At 38.4% G+C, this 12,075-nt stretch overlaps 3 protein-coding genes across 3 annotated transcripts; all 3 read right to left on the reverse strand.

Annotated features, from left to right (window-relative positions):
* Positions 1-3,496: 3,496 nt before the first annotated feature.
* Positions 3,497-5,461, reverse strand: LOC112735408 (L-type lectin-domain containing receptor kinase IX.1-like). The gene has a single exon (XM_025784946.2). The coding sequence runs from the start codon at positions 5,459-5,461 to the stop codon at positions 3,497-3,499; it is 1,965 nt and encodes a 654-aa protein (XP_025640731.1).
* A 985-nt stretch (positions 5,462-6,446) lies between these two features.
* LOC112733397 (L-type lectin-domain containing receptor kinase IX.1-like) lies at positions 6,447-8,575 on the reverse strand. The gene has a single exon (XM_025782340.3). The coding sequence runs from the start codon at positions 8,557-8,559 to the stop codon at positions 6,682-6,684; it is 1,878 nt and encodes a 625-aa protein (XP_025638125.2). The 5' UTR covers positions 8,560-8,575; the 3' UTR covers positions 6,447-6,681.
* Positions 8,576-9,795: 1,220 nt separating this feature from the next.
* Positions 9,796-11,864, reverse strand: LOC112736041 (L-type lectin-domain containing receptor kinase IX.1-like). Its single transcript, XM_025785403.3, has one exon. The coding sequence runs from the start codon at positions 11,803-11,805 to the stop codon at positions 9,796-9,798; it is 2,010 nt and encodes a 669-aa protein (XP_025641188.1). The 5' UTR covers positions 11,806-11,864.
* Positions 11,865-12,075: the final 211 nt, after the last annotated feature.

The following is a 12,075-nucleotide window of genomic DNA, read 5'->3' on the forward strand; positions in this document are numbered from 1 at the left end:
GTCTTGGCCAAGAAGCACTCACTTCCAGTGAAAGGTACAACTTTAAATACTTGCACTCATTGTTTTGTTGGAAAGCATGCTAGAGTATCATTTCATAGTTCTGGACCTCATAGGAGATCACATGTTCTAGATTTAGTTCACACTGATGTTTGCACTATGGATGCTAAGACACTAGGTGGTGCATCATATTTTGTTACTTTTATTGATGATTATTCTCGAAAAGTGTGGGCTTTTGTTTTGAAATCTAAAGACCAGGTGCTCGGAATCTTCAAACACTTTCATGCAAGTGTTGAAAGAGAAACAGGAAGGAAATTGAAATGTGTTCGAGCAGATAATGGTGGTGAATACAGGGGTCCGTTTGAAAAGTATTGTAAAGGACATGGGATCAAGCTTGAGAAGATGGTTCCTAAGACTCCTTAACATAATGGAGTTGCAGAGAGAATGAATCGCACTATCAATGATAGAGTCAGGTGTATGCTCTCTCATGCAAAGTTGCCTAAATCCTTTTGGGGTGAAGCAATGAGGACTGCAGTAGATTTGATCAACCTTTCTCCTTCAGTTCCACTAAATGGTGATGTTCCAGAGAAAGTTTGGAGAGGGAAAGATGTCTCCTATAGTCACTTGAGAGTGTTCGGCTGCAGAGCTTTTGTTCACATTCCAAGATATGAAAGAGATATGAAAGGTCTAAACTTGATGGAAAGTCAAAGCAGTGTATCTTCATGGGTTATGGTCACGAAGACTTTGGTTACAAATTATGGGATCCGGTGAGCAAGAAGATAATTAGAAGTCGAGATGTGATTTTTCTTGAAGACCAAACTATTGAAGATCTTGAGAAGACAGATAAGCCAACAGTAACTGTTAGACGTTCTGTTGATGATGAACCTGGTCCTTCCACTAGACCTCCTGTTGATGGGGGAGATGTACAAGTTGATAATGATGGTGATGATTTGCATGATGAACCTACACCTCAACCTGAGGTGCCAGATGTTGAAGTTCCACTTGAACCACCAGTTGAGCCTGAATTGAGAAGATCCACTAGAGAGCGTCATCCTTCTGAAAAATACTCTCCTCATGAGTATGTGATGAACACTGAGACTGGGGAGCCAGAGAGCTACCATGAAGCTATGTCTGATGAGCATAAGGAAGATTGGTTGAAGGCCATGCAAGAAGAAATAAAATCCTTGCATGAGAATCATACTTTTGAATTGGTGAAGTTATCGAAGGGTAAGAGAGCATTCAAGAATAAATGGGTGTTTAAATTGAAAGCGGATGAAAATGTCTCACGGCCAAGGTACAAAGCTCGATTGGTTGTGAAAGGCTTTGAGCAAAAGAAATGTATTGATTTTGAGGAGATTTTCTCTCCAGTTGTGAAGATGTCCTCTATTCGAGTTGTGCTTGGATTGGCAGCTAGCTTGAATTTAGAGGTTGAGCAGCTTGATGTGAAGACTGCATTCCTTCACGGTGACATAGATAAAGAAATTTACATGGAGCAACCAGAGGGTTTCGAGGTTAAAGGAAAGGAGCACCTTGTATGCAAGTTGAAGAAGAGCTTATATGGGTTGAAGCAAGCGCCAAGGCAGTGGTACACAAAGTTTGATTCCTTCATGGAAGGTCATGGGTACAGTAAGACTTCTTCTGATCATTGTGTATATGTTAAGAAATTCTCTGATGGTGATTTTATAATTCTCTTGCTTTATGTTGATGACATGTTGATTGTTGGTCATGACACTAAGAAGATTGAAAGTCTTAAGAAAGACTTGAACAGATCCTTTGCTATGAAAGATTTGGATCCTGCAAAGAAAATCATTGGCATGAGTATCACTCGTGACAGGAAGAATGAGAAAATGTGGTTGTCACAGTAGAAGTATATTGAGAAGGTTTTAGAGAGGTTTAGCATGAGTAGTTCCAAACCTGTTAGTACTCCACTTGCTAGTCATTTCAAGCTGAGTTCGTAGCAATGTCCTACAAGTGAGAAAGAGAAAGCGGAAATAAAGAAGATTCTATATGCATCTACAGTTGGTAGTTTGATGTATGCTATGGTTTGCACCAGGCCGGATATTGCTCATGCAGTTGGAGTTGTTAGTCGGTTTCTTTCTAATTCTGGCAAGGAACACTGGCAAGCAGTGAAGCGGATTCTCAGATACCTTAATGGTACTTCCAGAGTTTGTTTATGCTTTGGAAGTGGCCAACCTGTGTTGGATGGTTACACAGATGCAGATATGGCTGGGGATCTTGATTCAAGGAAGTCTACTTCTGGTTATATGATGACTTTTGCAGGGGGAGCTGTGTCGTGGCAATCTCGACTTCAGAAATGTGTTGCTTTGTCTACTACAGAGGCAGAATATATTGCTGTTGTTGAAGCTTCTAAGGAACTCTTGTGGATGAAGAAATTTCTACAAGAGTTAGGCATCAATCAAGAGAAGTTTGTGTTATTTTGTGACAGTCAGAGTGCTATTCATCTCAGCAAGAATCCGATGTTTCATTCCAGATCGAAGCACATAGAGGTGAGGTATCATTGGATACGTCAAGCGCTTGAAATGAAGTCATATGCACTTGAAAAGATCCATACTGATGATAATGGTTCAGATATGATGACTAAGAGTTTACCTGCAGTGAAGTTTGATTCCTGCAAAGAGAAGGCGGGCTTGGTAGAGCAGCCTATCCCCACTTGAGTTGGTGAGGGGGAGATTTGTTGGTGGGTCCCCAATCAAGTGGGGCCCACAAGTTTTAAAAAGAAAAAAAATAAAAGGAAAGTGGCGTATAAGCCACGGAGGGAGAGAGAAGCTTTCTTCATGTTTTGAAAGAAAGCAGAAGCTTCGTTTTTGAATGAAAGAAAAGAAGCAGTAGGGTTTTGGCGAAGAGGAGAAGAATTTGGGGAGAAAATGGCAAGCCAACTTTGATCACATTAACTTGGTAAACTTGCTCCATTTTTTATGAAATTTTAGTATGTTATTCCTGGTGTAGAGATGAACATTAGGATATAACTTGCTAGCTATATTGTCTTCTCTTTTGCCTGATTTGAGATACCCACTTAGTGGAGGGTTTATGTTGATTCCATCACTTTTGATGATGTATTTTGTTGATTGTTGAGATGCCCTAGTGTCACTAGGAAGACTGTTTGTGTACCCATTATTCTGATAGTGGAAGATTTTACTGGACTAGGTCCCGTGGATTTTTGTCCCTCTTTTGGGGGTTTTCCCACGTTAAAATTCTGGTGTCTGATTATTTAATTTCTGCCATTATAATTGTTGCTTGGAGTATCTTTGGTATTGCCTATTTAATCGCATAGATTGTGGGAAAATTATTTTTGGTGCTTCTGCTGTTAGACAGGTTCTTGTTTTTTAACGTTTGTTGAGATTTTCCCAACAAATATGAATCATGTACAGAAATTGAAGTCATAAAATACACTAAGGTTAGTTAACTGCATAAGGTGAAGGTTCCAAAACTTGATAAAAATCAAAGTACTGATAACATACTAGTGATTTCCAACTAACATTTAGGTACCAGAAAACGAAGAAACAGCAGTTAAAAAGAGTTCATTTGTGGTTGAGGGGAGATAGGGTAAAAGAGGCATTCTTTCTGGAAGAATGGGTAAAGAAGCATCAAAGTTAAGCACTTTCATCACTTGCCTTACAGAGGGCCTGCATTTGCAATCTGGATGAGCACACCAAAGACCAACAACAAGCATACATTCCATTTGTTGAACATCAAATGCAACACATAGATTTGGATCTGCTGCTGCTGTGATGTTTCTCAACCCATACAGCTCCCAAACCCACTCTACCAATGAAACTTGAGTCACACGACCCTCCAATTCTATGTGGTGCATAACCTTTTTGCCACTTGCTATCTCCAACAAAACCACCCCAAAACTGTATATATCAGATTCCTTTCGAACTTTTCCTGTTTTCATGTATTCTGGTGCCATGTAACCAAGTGTGCCAGCAGTCACTGTGGTCCTTGAACCTTTCTCATGATCCACAAGCCTGGCCAATCCAAAATCCCCAAGTTTAGCATTGAAATCTGAGTCCAACATTATGTTGCTTGATTTAATGTCCCTGTGAAGCACACACTTTTCCCACCCTTCTTGCAGATATAGCAATGCCGATGCCAATCCCAAAGCTATGTTGTACCTTACTTGCCAAGACAAGAAGCCTACTCCGTGGAAAAGAAAAGAATCCAAGCTTCCATTCGGCATGTACTCATATATCAGGACGAAGTCATTCTTCTTGTGACACCAACCAGTAAGTCTCACCAAATTCCTGTGTCTCAATTGGCTAATGATCTTCACTTCAGCTGCATATTCCTTTAATCCCTGCTTTGAATCTGCAGATATCTTCTTTACAGCAGCATAAGAGTCTGTATCTTTGAAATATCCTTTATACACAGCACCAAAGCCGCCTCTTCCAAGCTTCTTCGCCTCTTGGAAGTTATCCGTCGCACACACCAATCTGTCATAGCTGATCCTCTGTGGTCCAGTGCCCGTTTGGAATTCATGATCCATCGGATCAAACGCGGATTCAGGATCTCTTTTCCCTCCCCTCCGTATCAAAATGAGGAGTAGGACTAATACCAAAACAAATAAACACAGAAAGAAACCAATCCCTATTTCTAGTGCTTTCTCCAAATGTGCCTTGTAAGGAAAGGAACCGGCCGCATTACTCGGCACATGTAAGGTTGAACTGAATGACCATGACAACAAGCTATATCCCACCGTATAATTTTTTTCTGCAACTGCAGCTGATATGCCAATAGTAACAGGATCTTGTATGAACTCATCGAGATCCAAAGGAAACGAAAATTGCTTCTTTACAGGTCCATTGAAGGAGCTTGCAGTGAAGAAAGCATCTAGACGCTTGGTTCCAGAGTTGTACTCAATACTACAATTGAACACTTTATTTCTCTCTGAAAAATCTACCAACCATGTCTCAGAGAGGCTGGAAACAACAGAATTGAGATCTAGTCCTACATGCGGGAATGGACCACTTGGATCCCATCCATTTGAGAATGTGTCAAACTCCAGAGCCACAAAAGAGTAACCACTTGGGAGGTGGTGGTAAGACTTGGCAAGGCCGAGGCCTCCGCCGTCTATATGGTCTTGGATCGGGAGTTTCGGGCTTGCTATGTAGAATGCCAAACCATCTCCAGGATAGGTGGGATCCTCTGTGAAAACAAGAAAGGAGAAGTTTGTGGTGAAGTCGTATCTTGAATTATTTACCTTAAGATGTGTTGCCTTTGTTACCACTCTTCCAAATCCTGAAGCATTCTTTTTGCTTCCTGCGAGTTCGATAACGTTAGAAGATTGTGCGTGACTAGCATCACCTTGCAGGGTTAGTTCATCAGCACAATGACCTTGGGTGAAGTTGGTGCAGTTAAAAGATAATAGACTCTCAGCATTTGCAATTACAGGAATTATTATTATAAGCAGCAATGCAACGCACTGGAAATCACAAGCAGCCATTGCTAATTAATAATTGAGAGTCCGTTTTGAAATTTGGAGCCCATGACACACTTTCATGTGTATATACACATTGGGATGGAAACGGCTAAATGTTCGGATTGAACATGATACAAGAATTAGAGATTAGAAACACGCTTAGATTTGCTCGCTAACGGAAATAAACTAGATGAGGGCAATAGCATTGTTTCCTTAATCTTCAGGAACAAAGAAATATATACTACATTCCAAAAAGAGACACACTTGCATGTTGCATCTACTCTACTATTTAATGTGTAACTTTTTTATAGTAATTTCTTGGAACTAATCATTATTGTGTTCGTGCCGCCTTTGTAGATATGGATGATTCTCTTTTTGTCTGAGAGATCGATGGTTTCATTTCAACTTTCAACAAGTATATTGCTAGATGACAGTTGACAGATAGGGGAATTTAAGTCAAAGGTAATGGCTCTAATCTTGAGTTTTTAACACCCATGAACCCTTTTAAGAGCAGAAAACGAATTCAATTAAATATTAAAATCATATTTATTTAGAATATTTTGCTTTTTTAAATATTTCTTAACTCAAAATTATTCACTATGAAAATAAAGAATATTTTAATGTTAAATTGTTTTAATAGCATTATTCATTTATTTGTATGTTAAATGCCAACGAGCTATACCTCAAATGGCATAGTCTTCCTATACTTACTTAGAGGTGGCAGATTCGAGTCTCACTCTTAACTTTGAAAAAAAAAAATAAATAGCAACTGCATCCAACTCTACTAAATATATGAAATATAGTTTTCATGATACTAATAAATATGAAAAATCTATCCATTTCTAATTAGATCAATAATCGAATATTTCATAATGTATTGTTTAACTCATTTTTAATATATATTTTATATTTTAACATATATTTTATATTAGTAGCTGATTTTAGTATATATCTAACATAGTTGATTCATTATATACTCATTATTCTATCACTATAACATGGAGTAAAGTTTTTGTAAAATCCACATTCAATCTTATAGTTACAACAAACAAGTAAATAAACATAAGAAGACGAGTTATCTAAACATTTCTCTTTAATCTATCCTAAAAGGGGGAAAAAAAATAAAAAGACAAAAACTAAAGAGATATATAGATTATAGACAGCTAAGAAGTTGTGAAGCATACACAACTTCCTAAAATTATTGTCTTGGACATCCTTCAGTTATCTATATAGCAATTCTGGATTCATATAGCAGTAAAAAAGACCTCATTTGTTGATAGAGGAAGATAGGGTGGTAGAATAGGCATCCTTTGTGGAAGAATAGGTAAAGGAGCATCAAAGTTAAGAACCTTCAACACTTGCCTTATAGAAGGCCTGCATTTGCAATCTGGATGAGCACACCAAAGACCAACAACAAGCATACATTCCATTTGTTGAACATCAAATGCAACACATAGATTTGGATCTGCTGCTGCTGTGATGCTTCTCAACCCATACAGCTCCCAAACCCACTCTACCAATGAAACTTGAGTCACACAACCCTCCATCTCTATGTGATGAATAGCCTTTTTGCCGCATGCTATCTCCAACAAAACCACCCCAAAACTGTATATATCAGATTCCTTCCCAACTTTTCCTGTTTTCATGTATTCTGGTGCTATGTAACCAAGTGTGCCAGCAGTCACTGTGGTCCTTGAACCTTTCTCATGATCCACAAGCCTGGCCAATCCAAAATCCCCAAGCTTAGCATTGAAATCTGAGTCCAACATTATGTTGCTTGATTTAATGTCCCTGTGAAGCACACATTGTTCCCACCCTTCTTGCAAATACAGCAATGCTGATGCCAATCCCAAAGCTATGCTGTACCTTACTTGCCAAGACAAGAAGCCTACGCCGTCGAAAAGACAAGAATCCAAGCTTCCATTTGGCATGTACTCATATATCAGGATGAAGTCATTCTTCTTGTGACACCAACCAGTAAGTCTAACCAAATTCCTGTGTCTCAATTGGCTGATGATCTTCACTTCAGCTGCATATTCCTTTATCCCTTGCCTTGAATCTGCTGATATCTTCTTTACAGCAGCATAAGAGTCTGTATCTTTGAAATATCCTTTATAAACACCACCAAAGCCACCTTTTCCGAGCTTCTTCGCCTCTTCAAAGTTATTTGTGGCAGACACCAATATGTTGTAACTGATCCTCTGAGGTCCAGTTTGGAATTCATGATCCATAGGATCGAGTTCATGTTTTCTTCTTCCTCTCTTGCGTATGAAATCCAAGACCAGGACCAACACTAACAAACTCAAAAACCAAGCAGTGCCAATTTCTAGTCCTTGCTTCAATTTCTCCCGTTTTCTGTTGTCATCACCAGCATTACTTGGTGTCGATAACTTTGCAATGAATGACCATGAAAGCAGTCTAAATTGAACAGTATAATTCTGTGTTGAAGCTGAAATGCCAAGAGTAACAGGATCATTTAAGTAATCAGTGAGATCCAAGTGGCTTGAAAGGTTTTTTGGTACAGGGCCATTGAAGGATCCTCCGGTGAAGTAAACGTCGAGACGCCTGCTTCCGGCGCTGTATACGACACTGCAGTTGTAAACATTGGTTATGTCTGAGAAATCTGCAGGCCATTTGCTGTGCTTGGTGGAAATCATAGAATTGACATCTATTCCCACATGTGGCTCTGGGCCTATTGGGTCCCAAGGATCTGACTTAGTGTCAAACTCCACAGCCACAAAAGAGTACTCATCTGGGTGAGGGTGACAAGGTTCCACAAGACCAAGCCCTCCACCGTTCATACCATGTTTCTTAATTGGCAGCATATGGCTTGCTATGAAGAATGCCAAACCTTCTCCATGGTAGGTCTTGTTTGAGATAACAACAAAGGTAAAGTTGGTAGTGAAGTCATATCTTTGTTCTGAATTGTTTTTCATAAGATGCATAGGCTTGGTTGTGATTCTTCCTAATCCCTTGGCATTATCTGTTTTTCCTGTGAGTTGGATATGATCAAAAGACTGTGAGTAAGTTGCATCTCCATCTGGGTTTAGTTCAGGAGATTGAGCTGGGTTGAAGTTTTTATTGAAGTTAAAAGATCGTATCTGAGCATTTGCAACATGCATTATTATTACTATTACAAGCAGCACAACAAAATGGAGATTACAATTAACCATTGTAAAGTTGTGTTAGGTAACTGAAACAGGATAAAATAAAAACAATATAAAAAATATAAGGACTTATTGGAGATAGGGAAATAAGGACAGAGACAGTGAAACACTACTTCTGGTAGATTTTTATTCTAAGACATTTTTGTTGGAGTCTGTAGCACAGTTTCCTATTTATATACACACAGCAACTAATTTAACATTGCCATTACATTGTGATGAATGTACCTCTGCTGTAAAAAAGAAATACTGTCCAGCTTCTTTGTTCGGAGACATATATGTTATAATGACAAAAATCATATACAAGCTTAGATTTTCACGGTAATGGAAATATACTAATATAAATAAGAAAACATTAGCTTAGATTTCTACAACAACTGAACTACCCTTAGTTTTTAAATTTCATTCGTAACAAATATATATAATTTTATTTGTAACTAATAGTTAGTCAGCACCTTATTTTTATACTATTAAGATTTATAATCCAGTATTTAAAATTGAAATTTAGTATTTAGGATAGAATGTTAGTCAAGTGTTGGCAAAAAATAATAAATTTTATCAGTCATGTAGTATTACTAAGTGAATTATTAAACTTATTAATAATACAGAATGAAAAAGACAAATTATTTTTTAAAAATAATTATAAACAACATACGTTTTAGCTTTTTATGAAAGTTAAGGAAACCAATTTGTAATTTTTCTCCCATGATATAAAACTGAAAGTGTTACAACATTTTTAAAAAAAGAAATTATGCGGCATCTCTCTTTGCCAAAATAATGAACTCTAACCAAATCAGTAATCAAAGTGCTGAATAGTGAATACTGATAGGGTAGCAGAAGCATCAAAACTATTTAGCATGCAGATTGCTTAGCGTTTGTGAGAGTTGAATTTGAATGTTCCACTTCTGTTAAACATGGGCAATATCCATCACAAACGGCAATATTCGGATCCTTGTCCTGTTATGACAAACTTGGCTAGCAACAATGTGCAAAAGCATTGTTCATTTGTCATTTTAGGAATAAAGAAGTCAATAAACGCTTTGTGAGATACATATATTTATTTGAATGAGCTGACTTTTTTAACTGTATTTTCTTGTTACTTAGTACCACCAGAGATACTGTGCAGTCTCTAGATAAAGACAAATTTGTGTTAGACTTTTGATCATACAAAAGATGTTAGTTAAACAACTCTCACTAGTCACCCATGCAATATTCCGTTGTGTCAATTGCAAAATGAGGTGAAATTGAACGAAAGATTGCTCTTATATCTGGAGGAAGATATGTTGGCACTGGCATCTTTTCTGGGAGAATTGGTAAAGGAGCCTCAAATTGAAGAACTTGGATGACTTGCCTCATGCATGGCCTGAATTTGTAATCTGGATGAACACACCAAAGTCCAACTCCAAGCACGCTCTCCATTTGATTCTCATCAAATTCTCCACATAGCTTTGGGTCCACTGCTTCAAGCAACTTTCCCATTCCATATAGCTCCCAGACCCACTCAACAACAGTTATTATGTCCTCCTTGTTGGAATCTAGCCCAATAATTGGTTTCTTTCCACTTGCAATCTCCAATAGCACAACTCCAAAGCTGTATATATCAGCTTCTTTGGTAGCCTTTCCTGAAGTAGCATATTCTGGTGCAATGTAGCCTCTTGTTCCTGCGATTAGCGTGGTTCTTGAACCTTTCTCATGATCCACTAGCCTTGCCAGACCGAAATCACCAAGCTTTGCATTGAAGCATGAATCCAACATTATGTTGCTTGGTTTGATGTCCCTGTGAATCACACATTGTTCCCATTCTTCTTGTAGGTAAAGCAATGCTGAAGCCAGGCTCAGAGCTATGTTGTACCTTGTTGGCCAAGTCAAGAGGCTTTTTCCGCCATATAAATGTGAATCTAAGCTTCCATTTGGCATGAACTCATATATGAGGAGTAGATCATTCTTCCTGTGGCACCAACCTATGAGTTGTACTAGATTTCTATGTCTCAGTTGGCTAATGATCTTCACTTCAGTTGCATATTCCTTTATCCCTTGGCTAGACTCTCTTGAAATCTTCTTGATGGCAACATTGGTGTTTGAGTTCTTCAGATAACCTTTGTACACGCTGCCAAAACCACCTTGACCAAGCTTATTCGGATCTGAAAATTTGTTAGTTGCACTTCGAAGTTCATTGTAGCCAAACCTCTTTGGTCCAGAGCCTTTTTGGAATTCATCATCCATGGTCAGATCAAAAGTTAAGTCCTCTTTTTTCCCTCTACTTTTCTTCCACAATATTAAAGCGCAAACTAACAAACTAAGAATCAAGGCTGCACCAATTCCAATCCCCACCAACAGTCTTAACTTGTTCCCCTTTTCAGAATCAGGACTAGGAGTTGGTGATGCTGCCGGTGCTGTCATCGGATTTCTGACATTCTCAAGAATATCCAAACTTGAACTGAATGACCAAGACTTGAGAGTATTCACCTCAAACAACCTCCCTGTAGCAGCAGAGAAGCCAACAATAACGTGCTCCGGCAAGTGGTCTCTCAGATCAACCTTGTATGAGACATAATCCTCTGATGAAGAATTATCAGTGTACTGAGTGAACGAAACGCTTAAATTAAGAGTGGTTGAATTGTACTTAATGCTACAATTATATACTCTCCATTTCATAATATCCACCAACCATGTCTTACTTATATTAGATTTCATGGAGTTGAAATTCAAGCCTACATGATTACCTTGAGGGTCCCATGGATTGTGGAAGGTGTCAAACTCCAAGGCGACGAATGAATGCTGAGTTGAATTCAGTACTCTGTTGCCATCTACAAGGCCAAGGCCACCACCTTGTGTAACATGATGCAGAAGTGGGAGATTTGGATCAGCCAAGAAGAAAGCCATTCCATCTCCATAACTAGACTTTTGTGAGTAAATAACAAAGGAAAATGTGGTAATGAAGTCAGTGAGCTGACCAGAATTCTTGTCCCAAAGCTGAATCAGTGATTTGCTGGTGACACGGCCAACGCTGTAGTTGTTGTTTTGGTCCATGCTGTTCAAGGTGATTTGGATAGCTTCTCTTACAACAGCAGCATCTTCTTCTACATTAACATCACCATCCTTAAAGCTTGTGAAGTTAAATGAAAGTGGGTTTGCAAAAGGGGCCATTTGGAGAAAGAAAATTATCGACAGGAGAGATGGTACATGAATATGCCATGAAGCCATCTGAAAGTGAGAAATATCAGTTCAATTTTCGATATATGAAGGGGGAGGACAAGCCAATCTTAAAGCTTGGAAGTGATGTCATTCCATACTCATTATTGCATTGTATATCTTTGTTTTGGATTTTCTGTTTGTCAGGAACGGCCTTCACTAACTAGTAACTACAACAATTTTGTTCTTTAAGATATGGATATTTCTTTTAACTCCAGTTTCAATTTTTTTATCTTTTTCCTGCCGTTTAAAACTATCATACCGGTGTACGTGTGAATACCT

The sequence above is a fragment of the Arachis hypogaea genome, chromosome 13 (assembly GCF_003086295.3).
Source record: "Arachis hypogaea cultivar Tifrunner chromosome 13, arahy.Tifrunner.gnm2.J5K5, whole genome shotgun sequence".
In the NCBI taxonomy this organism is placed as follows: domain Eukaryota; kingdom Viridiplantae; phylum Streptophyta; class Magnoliopsida; order Fabales; family Fabaceae; genus Arachis; species Arachis hypogaea.